The following is a 21,571-nucleotide window of genomic DNA, read 5'->3' as shown; positions in this document are numbered from 1 at the left end:
AAAAAAAAAAAGCCTTGTTTTTTAAAAAAAAAAAAAAAAAGGAGTTGGCAACCGACACTAAATACTATTTCCCTTCTTTGACCTATCTAGAAATCAAAGGATGCAAATTTCAACCTGTAGTAGGAACTGATGAAAAACTGGATCTTTTTCTACGATTGGTTGGTCTTGTCCTGATAGATGTTGGCATGAGTTCCCTAGATGACTTAAATTTGAGATTGGAAGCTGTGAGAAGTGTTAAAATATCAGGCTGTAATCTACTGAAACGAATGTAACATCTAATACTTTCAAGGCAGTTAAACTTATTTTGTGTAGATAAAAAAAAAATTTAAGTCTTCCAACTTCCAAGGCATCTCCCTTCAAAAATCATTTGTTAAACTAATGGTAGATAAATAATTGTACAAAGAGAACACAATCATATAAGTTTAAGTCTAATAAGAAAATACAAAATCATATCTTCTAGTTGATTATGCTCAATAGGGATTATTGTGAATTACGCAACAAATATCATATAAATATTTGAAGGCAGAAAATTATGCATATGAAAAAAGTGGATATTTTTATCATCGATGATATTGAAACTGTTATTATTACCCAAATGATATTGGAAATGAATTGCATGTGTTTTGTTTAATGCAACCAAAATTCACATATTGGTAAAATCCATTACATTTACATGGGTAAAGCTAAAAACAAACATCCAACGATACTGAATTTATGTATGATTTTAGAGAATAGTTTAATTGTTGTAAGATATATATTTTATTTGTTTGGAAATTTGATAGTTTACTTTAGTAAATTTTCAAAACAATTGGTTTTAAATAAGTTGTAAGAAAGGTAGACGTCAAAGTGACTAACCTAGCAAACCATGTAGCAATGGATGTTTAGAAGTTACCATTTTGATTTTGATATTTAAATTTACCATTTTTAGTGATGCAAATATACAATGTTTTCTTCTACATCAATTAGATTTAGCATTTTTTTTTTCTTCACAAAATTTTATGTTTTGTTAAATATATGTATAGTTTTTTTTCAAAATATATAGATTAAAAGCATAGAAGTATTTTATGTATCTCTAAGATAATAAGAATATTACTGAATTTTAAAAATTGAATAAATACAATTCTTATAGTGAATATTGAAATAAATATCCAAATTTATTGATATCGTTTTGTCTCGTATACCGTTTCCCTAGTTTGCATGTTCCTTAGGATATACAATTTGATTATTATTTTATAACATCTTGTGTTTAAGTACTTCTAAAAACAAATGTGGATTGTAAATTTGTTTTTGATGATTGCTTACGAGATGAACAAATCTTTTTTCATGTCATTTGATGATTACTTACAAGATCACTAACCTTGTCAACAGTAAAAGACTTAAAATACACTACTAGATCGCATAGAGCAACCAGATTTTCATACGCACTATTAAACCTAAATGCTTGTTTTATTTATTTCAATCATTGGAATCAGTCAAACACTAATATAATCCCAATCTTGACTAGTCTTTTCCTACTACAATCAGACATCTTTTTTTTACCCCTTTTGTTATTTACTCTTAAAACCTATCATAGCTTCTTGTCAACGTAATCCGGTTAAGGTAAACGCCGATTATCATCTTCTTCTTGTTGAGCAACATTCTTCATCTCATATCTCGCCTGTTTACTTACTGGAACTACTTCATCTTCATTAGCCTCTGTGTTTTGAATTTCTCTCAATGCTCTTTTAGCGTACACAGTGAAAGCAACAGTGGTCACAACCGCAATGATCAAGGAGATTACGTTGTACACTATCTCCACTGTTGTCAAGCGTTGATGTCCGTATTGCACATCCGCGAATGTTCTGATCAACCGACCACTGCATATGAATCCAGTTTTTAAATTAGGATTTCGAGTTTGTGATTTATCAGCTGTTTAAGTCCAGGAAGAGTAAAGACTGACCTGTAAATGTAGATGAATGCTTCTGGTACCATTCCTGCTATGGATCCGAAGAAGTAAGGCCAGAATCTCATGCTTGTCACGACAATTGCGTAGTTGAAAATCGTGTAAGGAAATGGGGAAACCCGAAAGATTGCCACAACTCTAAATTGATGGAACCAGCTTCCTTCAGCAGCTAGTCTAAGTACAGCAGCTTGACGAGGCCACCTTTTTAACCATTGCTGCATTTTGGTAATAACAAATATCATATCTACAAGTTAGTGATCTTGTAAGAAATCATCACAAGACTTGAAAAAGAAAAGATAAGTAAAGGATTCTTCGTACATGGAGGCGATCACGGAAGATTAGCCCGATTAGGTAAGGAAGAACCATGCCAATGGTGGTACCAACCATGATAATAACAAAACCCAGACCATAACCAAAAATCATCCCAGCTAACCACATGGAAGGACCAGAAGGAATCAAGAACACAGGAAACAAAGCCAGGGAAACAACAAGGACAATAGCGAGCGTAGGACGGCCAAATGCAGTTGCTTCCCATTGCAAAATTGGAATAAGAACCTTCAAATTAGAAACAAACCATTACAATCCAGAGAGCAGAGTTTGTGACATGTCACGGAAACTTGAGTTTTGAGCAAAAGAAAGTACCTTTTGGAACACAAACGGAACTCCCCATTTGCCAAAAACAAACGTAAGCAAGAGAGTAACAGCAAATATCCCCAAAGCTTTCACCCACCACATGAATTTCTGACTCCGCACCTCCGATTGAGATAGAGACAACACGGTTTCAGCAGCAGCAGCTTCATGAGCCACAACAAGCCGAACATACTCATTATCTTCCCTCATATGACCAACAACAGAATCTGTAATAATATCCTCTCTTGACTCTTTCAATGGGTTTGACATCAGTGTTCACAGCCTTAAAACTGCATCCAACAAGAATTGAACACCCAAATTCAATATCAGAGACACAAAATCACTATTCGTAAGCCATCAAAACAAGAACAAGCACTGTGCTATAACATGAGACCAACCAAAAACGGATCACAAACCCTAGAAGACGACATCAATAGAGACTGGAGAAGGCAAAGATGCTAAGCTTAAGCAACTTCAAAGATACTTACAAGGAAACGATAACAAAGAAGTAAAGCTAATTACAAAACTCTCCAAACATAGAAATTTCCGATTACGGCTAAAAGGGGAAAACAAATCAAAATCAAAATCAAAATCAAAATCTATCTATCTTAAAACCAAACAATCGAAGAACAGCAGTAGAGTAATCAAAATCACTTAGATCTCTCAATCAAAACAAGGATTTATAAAAGTAGAGCTAGGGTTTAACGAATCTCACGAAATCAATCACACACACACCACGCAGCAAACCTAAATCAAGCTTTTCGTGGTGGTAAACGACGGCGGAGGAAAACTAGTACGCCGTCGGAAAAAGTGGGGGAAGGGTTGTTGCGGCGGATTCACGTTCTTCGTTTCTCTCAGGTTTTAGTGCCGTTTGCTTCTCTCTAAACAATGAAGCGTGTTTTGTGTTTTGTTTAATTCTTTTTTAGAAATTGAAATTCAAATACAGAGATAAGAGTTTTGATTTTCCTTGCTTTTACTTTTTTCATTCTTTATATATATATATTTTTTTTTTGGTATTTGTCAGCTTAAGCTTTACTTTTCTCATTTTCTGGAATAACGAGTCAGACTATATTATAAAAATTTTACAAAGAATAATATTCCCACCCGTTGATCCTATATAATGCATACCTGACTTGACCTTTTTTAATACTAATTTGGTTTGTTAGTTTGGAGTTTGGATATTATTATCTTCCTAACCAAATCCTTAACCAACGAATCCTAAGCACAAAATAATACACAACATAAAATGTTAAAAATTACATACCAAACAAAATGTGTGGTATGTTTGGTTATATAAGTTTGGTAATACAAAAACAAGTTACAAATAATAATAAAATTAAAATTTTACCAAAACAATTTATTTGTGGTAAATTTTGTTATAAATTTTGGTATTATAACAGAATATACATTTTCCTTTAAAAAATCTATATTTTTTCTTTTGTAAATTCAAAGGTTGGAGATTATGTCATTTGAAATATAGTAATGAAAAGAATAATAAATAATCAAACATATATGTTAAAAATTTATCTAGAAAAAAAAACCAACTTTTGAATTTACAAAAGGAAAATGTATATTTGTTATATTATTTTGTTGTAAAACTTTATTATATAATCTTTAAGTAAAGTTGTATAATTTTTTTTATCTTCCGCTGTTTACAAAAAAACAATATATATATATATATATATATATATTTTTAATTTTGTCAATGCCGTGAATACTGATCAACATCAGTCAACGCTAGATTATGGCAAACAAAGCAACAAATTTGGATGGTTATGCTGTTGTACACATAACTCATGTTTATTTACTATGTATGTAAGTATGTTTTTATGTAAAAATAATAGTTAATGTAGTTAATAAAACATTTACTATGTATGTGATCATATGTTGATATATATTTGGTGTAGCTGACAATATTTTTTTTTCAATAACACAAATTACATGTAAATGTGTGATTGGTAAATGAGCCAACTTTTCAAAAAAAAAAAGTTTTTGAAATCCGCTTTCTAACAATTATCATTCAACGCCTAAGAAATGTGAGGCTAAAGAGGCAAAATTACTATATACAGTATATAAAACATAATAATGCTAGTTTAACTATCTTTTTAGGAATTAATTGCTTGGTCCTTCAACTCATTTTGCAACAGCAAACTACGACCAAATAAATCAAGCAAACAAAACAATTCCATTAGTTGTATAAATCTAACTTTTGTGATCGGTAGTTTAAACCAAACAATGATTAGAGATCTCGGTAACTAAACAACAAAATATGAATCTCGGTTTTAACAAACCAACAATTTACCAAAACTCAAAACTATATATATCATTACAACATTGGATGCTGCTGCTACAGTTAAACAGATGTTCAAAATTTCCAAAAATATAATAATAAGAAATTTTAATCTGTCTTGTTGTTGACCAACCATTCTGCAAAGAGGAAGCTTGGGGTTCCTTAGATCGTAGTAGTAAGCTTTGTGATCTGCTGAACCAAATGCTAAAGACCGACCTGAGTCTGACGGAAACTGGTGGACACAACATATGTTTGCCTTTGGCTTGATGGTTTCAATACTAACTCCCTGAAACAGAGGAAAACGAACTCTAACCGTTAATATACATCCGTCATATGAATGACTGAAAAAAGGTTTTGGCAAATTAAATTGGTGGACTGAGAGATGAGTGGTACTCTACCGGTAGGATGGTGCGGGATGGTGGAGTTGTTGTTGTTGGGTGGTGTGACGGACTCAATGGGTATGGGTTGAACATATACTGAATGATGGATCACATCTTCTTGGTTGGATGAAGAACACCGTTAGTACCAATATGTATCCTCCAAACAAACAGTTATTCTTGACTTTGCTTGTTTGTGTTTGGAGGTTATTTCATTTTTGTACATAAGGCAAAAGTGGTCTAGTTTACCACCTATCTTTAGTCTCCCACATGGAATTCGAAGACAAGCTTTGTAAAAATAACAACCGGATGATATGGATGAATTACCATTAAGCTATTCAATTATAGTAAAATTTTATTGACATTTTAAATTAGCGTTTTTTTGTTTTGTTTTGTTCTTCAAAACCTTTTATGTTATAATTGTTTTTTTCTTGATACTATCCAATGTCCACTTAGTTAGTCATACAATTAGATATTATTAGTTGAAAGTACTAAACGGCTAGCATAGAAAATTAAGATATACCAAATCAAGGATAATATAAACATATTGGATAATTTCTTGAAAGTACTAAATGAATGTTCATGTCTTCAAAATAAATGTTCCAAAACCATAAAATGAACATTTATTTTCACATCAACGATCACAAAGCTGAATTCACAACAGATAATATAAACCAGAAACAAAACCGATGATTTCGAACCAAACCAAACCGGTATTTCAGTTCTGGAAACCCAGTCCCAAATCTCATGACGCTGGACGCCTGGACACCACGGCCAATCGAACTGGCGAAACCGATATAAATTATCTCGTGAACCACATTGGAAAGTTCGAATTTTGCTTCGATCAAAGGCCGGTTCGGTTTCTCCAAATACGCTAAACCAATGGTAACGGAGATGACTTTGTAATTGTTGTTTGTACTCAATCCAAACCTTGTTTGTACTCAATCCAAACCTTTTTTGTACCTATATCCACCATTCAACTTCAAATCCTTAAACAACCAACCGTTTCTTGTCATAACCCAATAACTGGATTTGACGGAAACCACCGACTCAACCGAATTAATATCCATTCCGACATGGTTATCGTTCATGTCACCGAGGTTCTTGTCCTGAAAGACATCAAAGATCAAACTCGACAGCAAATAGATGGTTCTTAGGATTACTGTTGCTGGTTTGGTTCACGAGGCTGAGATAATCTAAACCGGAATCGTCGTGTTGGTTAATAGCGGGTACGACGATGAACGCGAGGCCGTGGCGTAGACCAGGGTTTGTTTTATGAGTAATGGAGAAAGTAAAAGAGGTTCTGAAAGGGTAAAGAGATGTAGCGTTAGATTGGAATGGTGAAAAATGACTCGGCCGTGAGAGAAAGGGACGTTGTCTCGTGTGAATGCAATGGCTTCTGAGATATTCGGATCATACGCAGTCTCCGTGGAATGATAATAGATTGGTGCTGTTACCACCAAAAGAATTGAATTTGAAATTGTAAGCAGTTGAGAGGTTTTCTGTAGTTTTAGACTCAAAAAAAACACAAGTTTGCACTGAATGATCTACTTTATTAAGAGACTTCCAATGCCTTTTATAGCTAATACAAGTACTGAAGCAAAATAACTGAAACAGAACGTGAAACAGGGACACGACTTCAACTAAGCTAGAAAACCGCAAACTGAAACAGACCAATTCAAACTAGTGAAACCAAGTCTCTTATTTCTAGACTCGTGCAAACAAGACTCAATAAAACTTCAAATAACTCAACAATCCCTCCCTTGAACTGAACCTTCTCAAGCGATCAGTTCACAATGCCCATTCCAAACGCTACTCAGATCCACTGAAAAGTCGCCAAATTCAAAGGCTTTGTCATGGTATCAGCTAGCTGCTCCTTCGTATCACAATGAACAAGCTTGATGACTCCCTCCTTGGTTAATTTCCTGAGAAAATGATAACGAACCCTGATGTGCTTGGCTCTCCCCTGCATAACTGCATTCTTAGACAACTTAATGGTGGAGGTATTATCACATAGCAACACCATTTCACTATCCTGCTCGAAACCAATCTCCTTAATAATTCTTTCCATCCAAACAGCTTGACAAGCACAGTTTGCTGCTGCAACATACTCTGCCTCAGTGGAAGACATAGTCACAATAGGTTGCTTTCGAGAAGACCAGGCAACAGCTCCTCCACTCATCAAAAATATGTATCCTGAAGTACTTCTGCTATCCTCTGCATCTCTCGCGTAATCACTGTCAGTGTACCCAATAAAACCTGTGAATCCTTCCCTCTTGTACCAAATCCCGTACTCCACTGTACCAATCAGATAACGCATGATTCTCTTCACAACAGCAAAATGAAGTTGAGTAGGACTTGCCATGAATCGACTGATGAGACTCACTACGTACATCAGATCAGGCCTTGTTGCAGTTAAATACATCAAACTTCCCACCATCTGTTTGTACAAAGTCGAATCAACACCTTTTCCACCTAAGTCACGACCAATCTTCTGACCAGGAACTATTGGAATGCTAACCGGATTATAGTTCTGCATCCCAAACCTCTCTATCACTTCTGCAACATATTTCCTATGGCAGATGAAGATACCATCATCCTTCTGTATCACTTCAATGCCCAGAAAATATCTCATCTTCCCCAAATCGGTCATATCAAACTCTTTCTTCATCGATTGCTTGAACTCAACTAGCAGCTCTTCATCATCCCCAGTGAACAGCAAATCATCAACATAAATGCTAACAATCAGAATTTTACCTTTCTTGCGTTTAACAAAAGGCTCTGTTCACTAGAGCTGCTCTCGAAGCCTTCTTTGATAAAATATGCTTCAATACGACTGAACCAAGCTCTTGGTGCTTGTTTCAGTCCGTAAAGAGCTTTGTGCAGCTTGTAGACCATATGCTTCTTCCCAGTTACTTCGTATCTTTGAGGCTGCTGCACAAAAACATCTTCAAGTAGTTCACCATGTAAGAAAGCCGATTTTACATCCAACTGATATATTCCCCAACCTCGTTGTGCTGCCAAAGCGATGATCATTCTTACTGTGTCCATTCTTGCCACTTGTGCAAACACCTTCATGTAATCAATATCATACTCTTGAGCATAGCCTTTCACCACAAGACGAGCTTTGAACTTGTCGACCTCCCCTAGCTCATTTAGTTTGGTCTTGTAGATCCACTTCACACCAATGGCTTTGCATCCGTCTAGAAGCACCACCAAAGACCAAGTGTGATTTCTCTTGATTGAGCTTATTTCTGCATCCATTGCTTCTTTCCATCTTACATATTGAACAGCCTCCTGAAAGGTTGTAGGATCTGAAATAACCAAATAAGCCAGAGTTTCAGACTCTACTCTTGCCATGTTTACCTCTTCTTCTGTATCCGAGAGCTCTTCCCCAGAGGTGTAATCAGCAGCCCAAGCTGGTGGTCTTCTTGTTCTTCCCACTGTTGATGTTGTGGCTTCTGGTTGAGAAAGATTGGGAACCTCATTCTGATTCTGATCTCCCTCTTCATCTCCTTATACTTCTTCTGACTCTACCTCTTCCTCTTCGTTTTCATTTTCATCACACTCATAATCTTCTTCCCACTCAAGCTCCATGTTCTGTTCGGCAGAGTAACTGACATCCCAATCCCACTTCTTTTCTTCCTCAAAGATCACATCCCTGCTGATGTGAGCTTTCTTTTCTACTGGATCAAACAACTTCCAAGCTTTTGATTCGCTGTTGTAGCCTACCATGACGCATTTGACACTCTTAAAGTGCTCAACAGACGGCTTGTTTCCACTCCATGCTTCTTCCGGTGTCATGTCTTTCACGATCGTTGTGGGAGATCGATTCAGAACATGATTTGCCCATTGGACTGCATATGGCCAGAAGCTCTTTGGTAGCTCCTTTTCTGACATAATAGCTCTCACCATATTCATAATGGTTCGGTTTTTGCACTCAACAATGCCGTTTTTCTGTGGAGTGTAAGCAGTGGTCAGCTGTCTCTTGATTCCATGCTCCTTGCAATACTCATTGAACTCCACAGAGTTGTACTCACCTCCTCTATCTGTTCTCAAACACTTAATAAAACTGCCAGATTGCTTCTCCACAAATGCCTTAAACAACTTGAATTGATGAAAAGCCTCGGATTTCTCTCGCACAAAATATATCCAAGTTTTGCGTGAAAAATCATCAATGAAGCTTATTAAGTACCTCTTCAGTGTGTTGGATGGTGGAGTGATCGGACCACACAAGTCAGAGTGAATAAGTTGTAGCTTCTCGGTTGATGTCCATTTGCTCTGTTTTGGAAAGGTGACACGATGCTGTTTTCCTTTTAACACACGCTTCACAAGTGACCTTCATATGCCCAATGCTTGGTAACCCAGTGACCATCTCCTTACTGTTTAACGTGAGGATCCCCTTGTAGCTGAGATGTCCGTAACGATGATGCCACAACTCTACTTTGTCAGAAGTATCAACTTGAAGACACCGTTCCTCCGTTGATGTACCATTTTTATCACCAAGCAACACAATCATCCGATTTGTGCTCATGACTGATTCTACAATTTTTCCTCTTGTGGGGTGAAATATGATGCAGGTCTTCTTATCTCCTCCTTTGAACAGCACATCTAGCCCCTTTTCTTGCAGTTGGCCAACACTTAGCAGGTTGTTTTTCAGCTCAAGAACATAGTAAACATCATTCAACACATAGCTTATCCCCTTAAGTGTGATTTTTACTGCACCCTTCCCACTAACCTGCAGTTTGTGGTTGTCTCCAAGCTTGACATTGTGAGAGAAAGCAATGTCCAAGCTGCAGAACATGGCTCGATCTCCACACATGTGGTTTGAACACCCCGAGTCGACAAACCAGACATCACCTCTTTGTTTTTCTTGAAGCTCCACATATGCCATCAACATGACTACCTCATCTTCTTCCAGTTCTGCAAAGTGAGCTGCATTACCTCCATTTGGACACTCAAATTGAAAATGTCCCAATTTGTGACATTGATAGCATTCGATCACTGCTTTGTTGAATGGACGTCCTCTGCCCCTACCACGTCCTCTGTACGAACCACCACCTCTTCCTCGTACATTGACGTTGAGTGCTTGATCTTCCTCTTCATAAGCACTCTTCTTAAACTTCTTTTGATGCACAGATAAAGAACTTTGCAGTTCATCAATGGTGAGCTTCCTTGTGTCTTTGGATTCTTCAATTGACACCACCACATATGTGAATTTGTCGGTCAGGGTACGAAGAATCTTCTCAACGATCTTCGAGTCTGACATCTCTTCACCATTGCTCCTCATCTTGTTTGAGACCGCCATGACCCTTCCAAAGTAGTCATCAATGCTCTCATTCGACTTCATAGCTAGCACCTCAAACTATCTCCTTAACGTTTGGAGCAGAGATCTCTTCACTCTTTCATTGCCTCCAAACTTCCTCTTCATCGAATCCCAAACGATCTTAGATGTTTTTCGATCCAGGATCTACTCAAACACCACCCGATCTAAGGCCTGAAACAGATAATGTTTCACCTGATGATCTTTCATCTTGAGATCTTCGAGTTGTTTCTGCTGCGCTGCAGTCACCTCGGCTCCCTCCTCTGCTTCACTATAACCCTCTTCTACGAGACTCCATAACCCTTTTGCTCGCAGGAGATTCTACATCAATTCACTCCAGTGGTCGTAATGACCATCAAAGTGAGGAATTTTGGTAAGTGTCTTATCCTCACTCATCTCTCTCTCTCTCTCTCTCTCTCTCTCTCTCTCTCTCTCTTTCGATCACTTGATTTGTGTTTTGCTCTGATACCAAATGTAGTTTTAGACTCAAAGAAAACACAAGTTTGCACTGAATGATCTACTTTATTAAGAGACTTCCAATGCCTTTTATAGCTAATACAAATACTGAAGCAAAATAACTGAAACATAATGTGAAATAGGGACACGACTTCAACTAAACTAGAAAACCGCAAATAGAAACAGATCAATTCAAACTAGTGAGACCAAGTCTCTTATTTCTAGACTCGTGCAAACAAGACTCAATAAAACTTCAAATAACTCAACATTTTCATGGTCTAACGGGATATTACCGCAGGTTTCAGGTTTATCAAAAAAACAGTGGTGGTGGACTGAGGTGAAGAAAGATTAGCTATGAACAAAGTGGTGAAAACAGAGCATTTGGTTCTTCATTTTTTTGCTCTGTTTTTTTTTTTTTTCGGAATTTGGGAAGTGAAAAGAAACAAAAAATTGAATTTTTGTATCCACTATAATTGAATGAAAGCATGGATGACCAAAAGAAAAAAGTACATCCATAAAGAAAAAAAAGACTAGTATGATGAGGTTGGTCCATCGCTTTCCATAACGCTATTCGCTCATTCATATATAATCTAATCTTAACATATTTCATTTAGTTATACCAAAACTAATTTTTAATGATTTTTTTAGTATACTAAGTGAATTTTGTATTTGTTAATTGCTAACAGTTAATTTCTATTTTCAATATCTCTAAATGCAGGGAGCTTCTTAACATTAAAATAATAAAAATTAATCAATAAAAAGGAAAGAGAGTGAGGAGAGGTTATTTGTTAATATTTAAGAACCCCCATATGCCACTTATCTTAACATAATTGATTCAATTTTATTCATCACTTAAAATTTAGATAAATAAGAAAATTAAACTCAAATAAATTATATTGCCATTGGAGATGCTCTAATTCTCTATAATTACAGTTGAATTTTAAATTATAATTATAGTGCAATGAAATCTTAGCTTGATTGATATCTTTATACTTTTTATAAATTAATATTTTATACTCTTTTTAAAATATTTTTTATAAAATTATGCTATATTATGATTTTTACCTTTAATTATGGTATATATATATATAATTCATCATGTTTTGCCCACCCCTCCTAGTCTCCAAATATTACGAATATACCTCTGTTTATATTTGAGAAACTAGTTTGATATCGTATACAATAGTTAGTTTAATAGTATTCAAGTTATAGGTTCGAATTCTTTAAACAAACGATTCAAGTCATGTCTTATCCTCTATATGCAATGCATAACCAAATATTGACCCTTAATTGAGTATAAATTTAGGATAAACATACAAGAATAAATATTCCTAAGAAAGACTTTACCACTCTTTAATTAACTATGCAAAAAACCATGAAGCAGAATTCAAGATGGTATCATCCAAAGAAAAGAATGATCAAAAGAAAATTGGACAACCAACCAAAATGCAAGAAGTATGTTCTTCTTTTTTTTTGAATTTCGCTACACAGTAACGAAGACAAGAAGATGAAGATTGTGATGCTAGTACAAGAACTATGTTCACTAGACATATTTTATTAATCTAACAAACTCTTATAATGTTCTAGAATAGTAAGAAACAGGGAAGTGATTAAGAAAGCATAAATCCATTTAGTAGACATGATAACTACAGAATTGTATTATTAAACAAAAAAATAACTAACAGAGAAATCAAACTAAGATTCGTTGCACTTTCTAAATGGATACACTAGTGATTCAATGGAGTTCTACGCTCCATCAAGTTGTAAGATTAAGTGACTGAAGATAGACACTAGTGCCATAACACAAATATTTACAATTTGTATTGTAAGAAAATCAAGCAATGAGTATACTTGGTAGAATGCTAGGACAATAATCATCAGTCTTTGATGCACAATTCGAGAATGTTATTTTGTATGTTTGAGCCAATCACCAAGAGTTTTAGAGCATGACGCAAAGACAAAATACATTCATAAAGCAAGAGATCTTATGCTACATACATGCACCAAAGGAAAGATAATAAGTATAAAATATCATTTCATATGTTTGGACGACATTGATGATGGACTCTTACTTGGGGTATAATTTAGGATAAACATACAAGAATACATATTTCCCAAAATAGTTAAGTCAATTTACCACAGTAAATATTCAGAGAATCAAAAGGCAAAAGTCAAAGAAGTATCATCCAAAGACAATCTGACAACAAACCAAAATGCAACACAATGGAAAAAATTACAAAGGACACTGGTAGTTGACAGACCCAAAATTGAAATTCAAAAGTGTCTATTTCAAACAAACAAACAATATGAAATATTCCTTTCTTAAAAGATTACAAATAGAATTAAAAATGAAATACAAGATTTATATACATTGATAGTAGCGTCGTTTCATAAAAACGTAATAGAACATGACTCTAACAGTCTTATACAATGTTCTATAATACTAAGTTACTAACTCATTGCACACCGAAACAAAGTTCTTCTACTTTGCCGAATGACAAACAAAAAAAACTCGAATTTGAAGCATATATATAGCAACTAGAAGAACTTTAAGTCTAACAACAACTAATATAGCAAACCGAAACAAACAAAATATTAGACATAGAATACAATTAGTCAACCTAAAGAGCAGAGAATATCATATCAGTTCTTCCACATGCCAACTATGCCGATGATAAAAGTGTACTAAATTCTGATTTTGACATCAGTCATAGAATAGTGTTATTAAAAGAAGAAAACATGGTAGGAAAATCAAGAAAGATCCATTTCACATTCTAGTAATTCAATAGATTTCAAGCTCCAGCAACTCAATAAGACTAGAATTAGACTCTAATACCATAAGAGAGATATTTTCAATCATTTTATATAGTAAAGACTCAAGAAACATATACAATATGTAGAATTTAAAACCGTAATCATCAGATAATGATGCAGATTACCAAGATATCATCCAACAAGGGTTTAGAGGATAGCGCAAAACATAAACATTTGAGATTCAAGACAACTTCTACAACATACATTTCATAGAATGAGAAACCTTATATTACATAGAAGCACCAAAACAAAGATAGTAAGTATTTTATACACAATGTAATGTTTCAAAATAAAATCTACCTTTTTATCGTAGACAACAGAAAATACTACCATTATACACAAACGATGCAAAAGTCATTCAAACCAGTCGAATAATCACCAAGGGTTTTAACTTTTAACCATAACTCAAGCGACTAAAAGGGAGAACCTATGATACTTACAAGCACCAAAAACAGTGATAAGCATATAGCTGAACAAATTAAAATTGTATCATAATTACAAACAAGTTTGAAGTATATACCTGTTATGCTGTTCAAGAAGTCTGCTACACTTGAAATCTCCTCAACGCCTTCAGAAGCACATAACCTGCAGAAATTAAAATTGGTTAGTCTTCATTTAGTTAAATGCTTGATACTTACCTCATTTCTCGAAGCTATTGATCGTTGATCGTCATTTCTATCAAAGAATGAGAAACCTCTTTGTTTTAGGCTCAACTTTTTTTTTTGAAGCCTTCGTGGGTCGTTTTTACCTTCCAACAAGTCTTAACCACTCCAATGTCTCTGTCACATATTTTTGTCTTATTTCTTTAAGCCGTTGGTAACCGCTCCACAGTCTTTTAACTTCTTTAAGCCGTTGGTCTATTAGTTCCAGGTTCAGCCTTTCTCGTAACCTCTTTCTCTTACGGTGCTGGTCGTTTTTACCATCCAACAAACCACTCCATGGTCTCTGTCACATATCTTTGTCTTATTTCTTTAAGCCGTTGGTAACTGCTGCTTAGTCTTTTAACTTCTTTAAGCCGTTGGTAACCGCTTTTTAACTTCTGTAAGCCGTTGGTCTATTACTTTTAGGTTCAGCCTTTATCGTAACCTCTTTCTCTTACGGTGCTGGTCGTTTTTACCATCCAACAAACCACTCCATAGTCTCTGTCACATATCTTTGTCTTCTTTCTTAAGCCGTTGGTAACCGCTCCATATTCTTATAACTTCTTTTACCCGTGGGTCTATTAGTTTTAGGTTCAGCCTTAATCTTCACCTCTTTCTCTTAGGAGCTGGTCGTTTTTACCATCCAACAGGTCTTACTTCAGTGTTGGTCGTTTTTACCATCCAACAGGTCTTACTCAAGTGTTGGTCGTTTTTACCATCCAACAAGTCTTTGTCACATATCTTTGTCAAATCTTTTCTAAGTCGTTGGTTCACTCCATAGTCTTATAACTTCTTTAAGCCGTTGGTCTATTAGTATTAGGTTCATCCTTTATCTTAATCTCTTTCTCTTAATGTGCTGGTCGTTTTTACCATCCAACAAGTCTTAATCACTCCATTGTCTTTGTCAAAGATCTTTGCCTCTTATTTCTTTAAGCCGTTGGTCTATTAGTTTCTTTCTATGTCTTATTTCTTTGTCAAGTATTGTTGTCTTTATGCCTCATATTTTAAGCCGGTGGTCTGATTCCATCAAACAAAAGGTTGGTCGTTTATACCATCCAACCCAAAGTCTGTGACTTCTTTCTATGTCTTAAGTCAGGGGTAGTCAAATTGTGAACTCTTTCTTTTAATTTTCCCCCTTTATACACAGTCTCTGTCTTATAGACTTCTTTAAGCCAGTGGTCTGATTCCATCAAACAAAAGGTTGGTCTTTTATACCATCCAACCCAAAGTCTGTGACTTCTTTCTATGTCTTTAAGTCAGGGGTAGTCAAATTGTGACCTCTTTCTTTCCTTTTTTCCCCTTTATACAGCCTCTGTCTTAGATAGACTTCTTAAGTCGTTGGTCATTCCCCCATCAAACAAGGGGTTGGTCGTTTTTACCATCCAACCCTAAGTCTATGACTTCTTTCAATGTCTTAAGTCGGGGGTTGTCAAATTGTGACCTCTTTTTTTCCTTGTTCCCCTTTATCTAGTCTTTGTCTTATAGACTTCTTAAGCCATTGGTCATTCCAATCCAACAAATCGAAACCGATCTTTTTCCATCTCCCAATATGCATGCACTACCCATCCATCCAATAGATCTTCGGGACAATGTCCCCAAAAAGAATCAGACAGAGCACCATTAGATTAGTGTCTGCCCATGAATCTTTTTGGGTTTTAAAAAACAAAACAAAAAACCATCCAAAAACAAAAACCAACAAGCTCCGTAGAACAATTACAAGAGGCTTTGAAAAACAGATGACTTGGATATATATATATAAAATCCAATCCAAGACTGATGTCATCAATTGCAAAACAAAATCATAGACGAGAACTGATCGATTGTAAAAGTTTGTTTTCTTGTTCGATTTCATACTCAAAAACTGAAAAGCAAAACCAAAACCAAAATCAAAATCAGGAAAAACAAGCCATATAGATATCTCGACGACATGTTTCAAGCGGATACAAGCTTCTTCGAAACCCTAAACAAACAAATAAAACAAAATCACGATTTCAAGCGGACTATTAGAAAACTTGAAATCGAAAAACAAAATCGCGAAAGATAAGGAAGGAATCTAACCAAAATTATCATTAAAACCCAGACGATGATGGTAGCAGATTCATGCCAAATCAAGCATACTCCAAGTACAATTTCAATGGCGGAGACATGCTTCTTCGAAACCCTAAACAAAAAAAGTATATACGAACTATCAGAAAACTTAGATATCAAAAGAAGAAACAAATCGCAAAAGATTAGTGAGAAATCTAACCAAAATCATCATCAAAACGCATACGATGGTAGAGATTCACACCAAATCAAGAAACCTCGAAATTATGTTCAAACCCTAGATCGATTAGTAAAAGATAAAGATCGATTACACCAACTTATAAATCCTAAAACCAAATTCATGATTTACAGAAATTGAAAGAAACTTACTAATCTTCTAAACAAATCTATGATTGATAGAGAGAATGCTAAAAGAAAGAGCGAGAAAAATTTGAGAATCTGAAGAATTGTGAATTTTTTTTCTCTTTTCCGTCTTCACAACAGACGCGTTTATATTTTATTAATACAGAATTGACCGTTGTTGATCCGCTATATACTCTAATCTAACGGTCCTGCATCTTAGGCGGTTTATGTTAAGCCTAACAGAGTTAAAGATAGGAGCCCAATACAGCCCATTAATTCAAATTTTAAAAACTCGTATTCGTATAGTATCTAAATAAATAGAGCATCCTCAACGGCAAAATTCTAGTGTAAGGTTCTAAAAATTAAAATAATTAATATTTTAATAATAAAATAAAGTATTAAAATAAAGTTAACCACTAATAATGAAAGATATGTAAACAAAGTTTCTAATACATGTTGAAAAAGTTTCTAAAATACTGTATCAAATTTAATTTAAGATACAATTTTAGTTCTCTTTCATGCTTTTCTATTTTTTTTTTTATATTTTTTTTTTTGGTATTCAGAAACTTTTTTAACCTCTTGAAAGTACATGTCACGTTAGGCCATAATAACTAAGGGCATTTATAAGCTTCGATTATCACTAGCTAGATTGATGGATCATGAGATTCTCGTACTCGATCCAAGCCTTGCATTCATTATCACTTAGCTTCAATGTCTTGAACACCCACCAGTTTTTTCCTCCGGTTCTTGATTGAATACAATAACCGGCTTTCTTGGAAACCGTCGAGTTAGCCGAATTAATAATGTTGATAGTGGGTATCGTTAATGTGGGACGCCAAGAGATGCATCTTTAAAGACGTCGATCGAACTCGACCGCAAAGAGATGGTTATTTGGGATTACCGTTGTTAAAGCGGTTCACAAGACTTAGGTAGCCTAAACCGGAAACTGTGTCGTTTTTATTGTGGNGGGGCGGGGGGGGGGGGGGGGGCGACGATAAAGGCGAGGCCATGACCGGAATTAGGATTTTTCTTGGGAGAAGTAATGGCGAAATTGAAAGAAGTTTTTGAAAGAGTAGACGTAAGAAGAAGAAGCACTACCTCCTGACTTGCTCATACCATCGATGGGGATAAAACGCAGCGTCGAATCTAGCGGCGGAGGCGGAGGCGGAGGCGGAGGCGGAGGCGGAGGCGGAGGAGAGATAGTTTCTGAGTCGTCGTCTCCGTTCGATTCCTTGCCGGAGGACTGCATTTCCAGCCTAATCTCCTTCACAAGTCCACAAGATGCGTGCGTCGCTGCTACGGTTTCGAAAACCTTTGCATCGGCGGCCAAGTCAGATATTGTATGGGAGAAGTTTATTCCGCCGGATTATTCCTCTCTGATTCCTCCATCGCGAGTTTTCTCATCGAAGAAGGAACTCTATTTCTCTCTCTGTAACGATCCTCTTCTGATCGACAATGGCATAAAGGTATTTGAGTATATAATTCATCAATTTTGCGCTTTTTTTTTATAGGATTTGAGGATTTGAAAATGTCTCTCGCCTTTGAATTGCTATTTTTGGTTGTCAATAGGAATGTGATCACAAGCTTCTTTGAGAATGTTTCTTCCATATGGTGCTGATACTGAATCTCTCTGATTGTTTGGGTATATAAAAGATGATATGGTTAGAGAAAGAGAGTGGGAAGAGGTGTATCATGTTATCAGCCATGAACCTCTCAATCATATGTGGAGATACTCCTCAATATTGGCAATGGTACTCTTATTCTTTGAGATACAGCTTGGTGAATTCTTTAATGAAGGAGGAGGATTAATGAATAGTGATGAAATTGAGATGATTGTTTTAGAGACTGCGCTGCTCAATTGGAAGTCTGGCTTGATCATTCAAGGAATTGAAATCCGACCTGCAATAAAGTCTTCCAAAGTGATTTGAGCGAAACACTCCGATCAACCGCTCATCTGTTGGTTTTATTGTCAGTCAACTGGTGGAGTGAAGAGGTACATTTCAGTTGAGTTTGTCGTAATGATTTAGTTCAATTTAGAGTTTATGTGGTGAACAAGAACAAACAACTTACTTTTTTTTTTTTTGACAACACAAACAACTTACTTTGCATACTTAATTAAGCTTAATTAATTAATTAAAAAATAAAAAAACGCTGACAGATCAAATACAAAAAATCTAGAAAAGTAAAAAATATATATATTTTCTCTCTCTAATAAATTATGGACGAAAATTACTAAATATATATATTTTTTAATATAAACCAATCAGAATTTCAAAAACTAAGTTTTTATATCCAAGTACACAATATAATTATTTTTAATAACTAAATTTCAAAGGTTTTGTTAAGATTTCAAATTATGATTCTCCTATCATCTTTATTTTCTTTTATTTACAATTTTTTTGGAATTTTCATATAATACTTATGATTAATAAAATGGAGAATTTTTTCTGCATATGTTGTGATTTGAATTTTTTAAAACGAATATATATTACTCAATTTATAAAAAATGTGTGTTTTAATTTCTACATTGGAGGATTAGTAAAACTAAAATTTATATAAATGATAAATTAATAATTTTTATTTGTTCACAATTATAATATTAAAATTACTACTTCATATTTCACAAAATAATGATGCAAATACAACAAACAATCAATATAAAACTGTAATATATGTCAAAAATAAAATACTATAATATTCTAAAATAATTAGTATTCATAAAGACTAATAGATTTATAGAACAATTAAAAATAAATATTATCTCAAACAAAATAATTTTTTAAAAAAATATAACAATAATTTTTATTATTATATTAAAATATTAATCTGTCCTTAAAACACGGGATATCTCCAAGCATCTATGTAAATCGGTTTCATGCTGTGGACGAGCGGTTGGATGATTTGGTTTATGTTTTTGTGTTGTCTAGCTTTTCTTGTTTGTGGTTGTTTTTTCTTTCTCCTCTCTCTCTTTTTCTTTAATTGGGCTTCTCTAGTGTATAAAGGCCCATTTGAGACTATGACCAGAAAAGCAAAAAACGAAGGAGTGTGAAGTGGACGGGTGCAACGAAGGGTCATTCTCGTAGACGCTTTAAAAACGAAGTGTGAGTTAAAAAAAAACTCTCATCCCCGACTCGACGGAGACAGACAGCAACGATGATACAGTTAAGGAAACTGTTGGAGAAAAATCCAAGTGAAAGTAGCGGAAGATGTAAGATTGATTCTGGTTCTTCTTCTTCTTCTTCTTCTTCTCCTTTCAATTGGTTGCCTGAGGAATGCATTTCAAGCATAATCTCCTTCACAAGTCCTGAAGACGCCTGCGTCAGTGCTGTGGTTTCTAAAATCTTTAAATCGGCGGTGAAATCAGATATCATATGGGAGAAGTTTATCTCAGAAGATTATAAATCTCTGATTCCTCCGTCGCGAGTCTTCTCGTCCAAGAAAGAACTCTATTTCTCCCTCTGCCACGATCCTCTCCTAATTGAAGATGGCAAAAAGGTAAATAACCTAAATTCAAATTGGTATGTAGAGTTACTGAGTTCTGTTTGAGACTTAATACTAATTCTCTCCAGTGCCGGCCCAACATTAAGGAGGGCCATATCCAAAATTTAAAAAATGTGTCTTTTTCACTTATGACAAAAGTTTATAGGTTTTCTATAAAAGGTCACCACTTGATATTTTAAATTCTTTTACATATCCTACAAATGAAAAAGATCTTTTAGTAAATAAAAAAAAACTTTATACACATTCTTAAAAAAAAGGCCTTTTGTTTAACAAATTTTTAAATGAAAGAGGTTTTTAAAATTTTGGACCCAAATCTTATGGGCCAGACCTGAATCTCTCTCATAATTTTTAATTTATTTTGTCTAAAACCGAAGAGCATATGGTTAGAGAAAGCGAATGGGAAGAGGTGTACCATGTTATCTCCGATGAACTTCTTAAGCATACATAGTGATACTCCTCCGCACCTCCACTGGTTTCCAAGTCATGAAGCTAGGTGATTAAGTACCCATTTTTTTCATTATCTTTTCTAATGATCCGATCATGTTGAACATATCGCTGTATAACGTTGCCCCTATGTGCAGATTTGAATTGGTAGCGGAGGTTCCCCAAACATACAAGTTCGAGTTTCGTTGCAGAATGAATACTTGTGTCCTTTCTTCAAGAACACGTTACTCGGTCAACATTGTGTTCAAGAAAGGGTTTGAGTGTTTTGGCTTTAAGAATGTGGCTATGAAGGCTGAAGTTTGGCTGGTGGGAGATGAAGCCTATAAAAGATTAGTATGCTTTGATATGTCTACTGGTGGGCGGAAGGACACGGTGAAACCCGTGGCGAGAGAAGATGGGTGGATGGAGGTAGAGATTGGGGAATTTTTCAATGAAGGAGGGTTGTATGGTGATGAAATTGTTGAGACGAGTATTTTTGAAGGTACTAAAGCCCGCAAACGTGGTTTGATCATTCAAGGAATTGAAATTCGTCCTTCGAAAATTCTCCCTGAGAGAAAACGCATTGCTATATCTATTTAGAGAAAAAAAAAATTGGCGGTTTTTTTTTTTTTTTTTTTTTTTAAGTGAAAAGCTTCTGGAAAAGATGAATAACATATTATCGTTGCAATCGTAAACCTGATACTCTAATACAATTTATTATCCTCATTTTGGGAAATGAGATACGATTTCATAATTTAAATTTTTCCTAATATCACTGTTAACTCA

At 35.0% G+C, this 21,571-nt stretch overlaps 3 protein-coding genes across 4 annotated transcripts; 2 read left to right on the top strand and 1 right to left on the bottom strand.

Moving 5' to 3' along the window:
• LOC104790019 lies at window positions 1,383-3,606 on the bottom strand. 2 transcript variants are annotated; one of them, XM_010515708.2, is made up of 5 exons: window positions 3,320-3,606; window positions 2,585-2,862; window positions 2,261-2,497; window positions 1,940-2,157; window positions 1,383-1,856 (listed from the first exon to the last, which is right to left on the bottom strand). In XM_010515708.2, exons 2-5 carry the CDS (start codon window positions 2,840-2,842, stop codon window positions 1,595-1,597), a joined length of 975 nt encoding a protein of 324 aa, XP_010514010.1. In that variant the 5' UTR covers window positions 2,843-2,862; window positions 3,320-3,606; the 3' UTR covers window positions 1,383-1,594. The 2 variants fall into 2 exon arrangements, with proteins under 2 accessions (XP_010514010.1, XP_010514009.1); XM_010515707.2 differs by having other exon boundaries at window positions 3,288-3,601.
• On the top strand, window positions 17,880-19,007 carry LOC109133481 (F-box protein PP2-B10-like). The gene is made up of 2 exons (XM_019246716.1): window positions 17,880-18,327; window positions 18,431-19,007. The coding sequence occupies exons 1-2, from the start codon at window positions 17,983-17,985 to the stop codon at window positions 18,452-18,454; spliced, it is 369 nt and encodes a 122-aa protein (XP_019102261.1). The 5' UTR covers window positions 17,880-17,982; the 3' UTR covers window positions 18,455-19,007.
• Window positions 19,648-21,407, top strand: LOC104790017 (F-box protein PP2-B10-like). Its single transcript, XM_019246715.1, has 3 exons — window positions 19,648-20,356; window positions 20,737-20,855; window positions 20,944-21,407. The coding sequence occupies exons 1-3, from the start codon at window positions 20,015-20,017 to the stop codon at window positions 21,383-21,385; spliced, it is 903 nt and encodes a 300-aa protein (XP_019102260.1). The 5' UTR covers window positions 19,648-20,014; the 3' UTR covers window positions 21,386-21,407.

The sequence above is a fragment of the Camelina sativa genome, chromosome 6 (genome assembly GCF_000633955.1).
Source record: "Camelina sativa cultivar DH55 chromosome 6, Cs, whole genome shotgun sequence".
NCBI lineage: Eukaryota > Viridiplantae > Streptophyta > Magnoliopsida > Brassicales > Brassicaceae > Camelina > Camelina sativa.
This window is presented reverse-complemented; position numbering and strand designations above follow the sequence as displayed.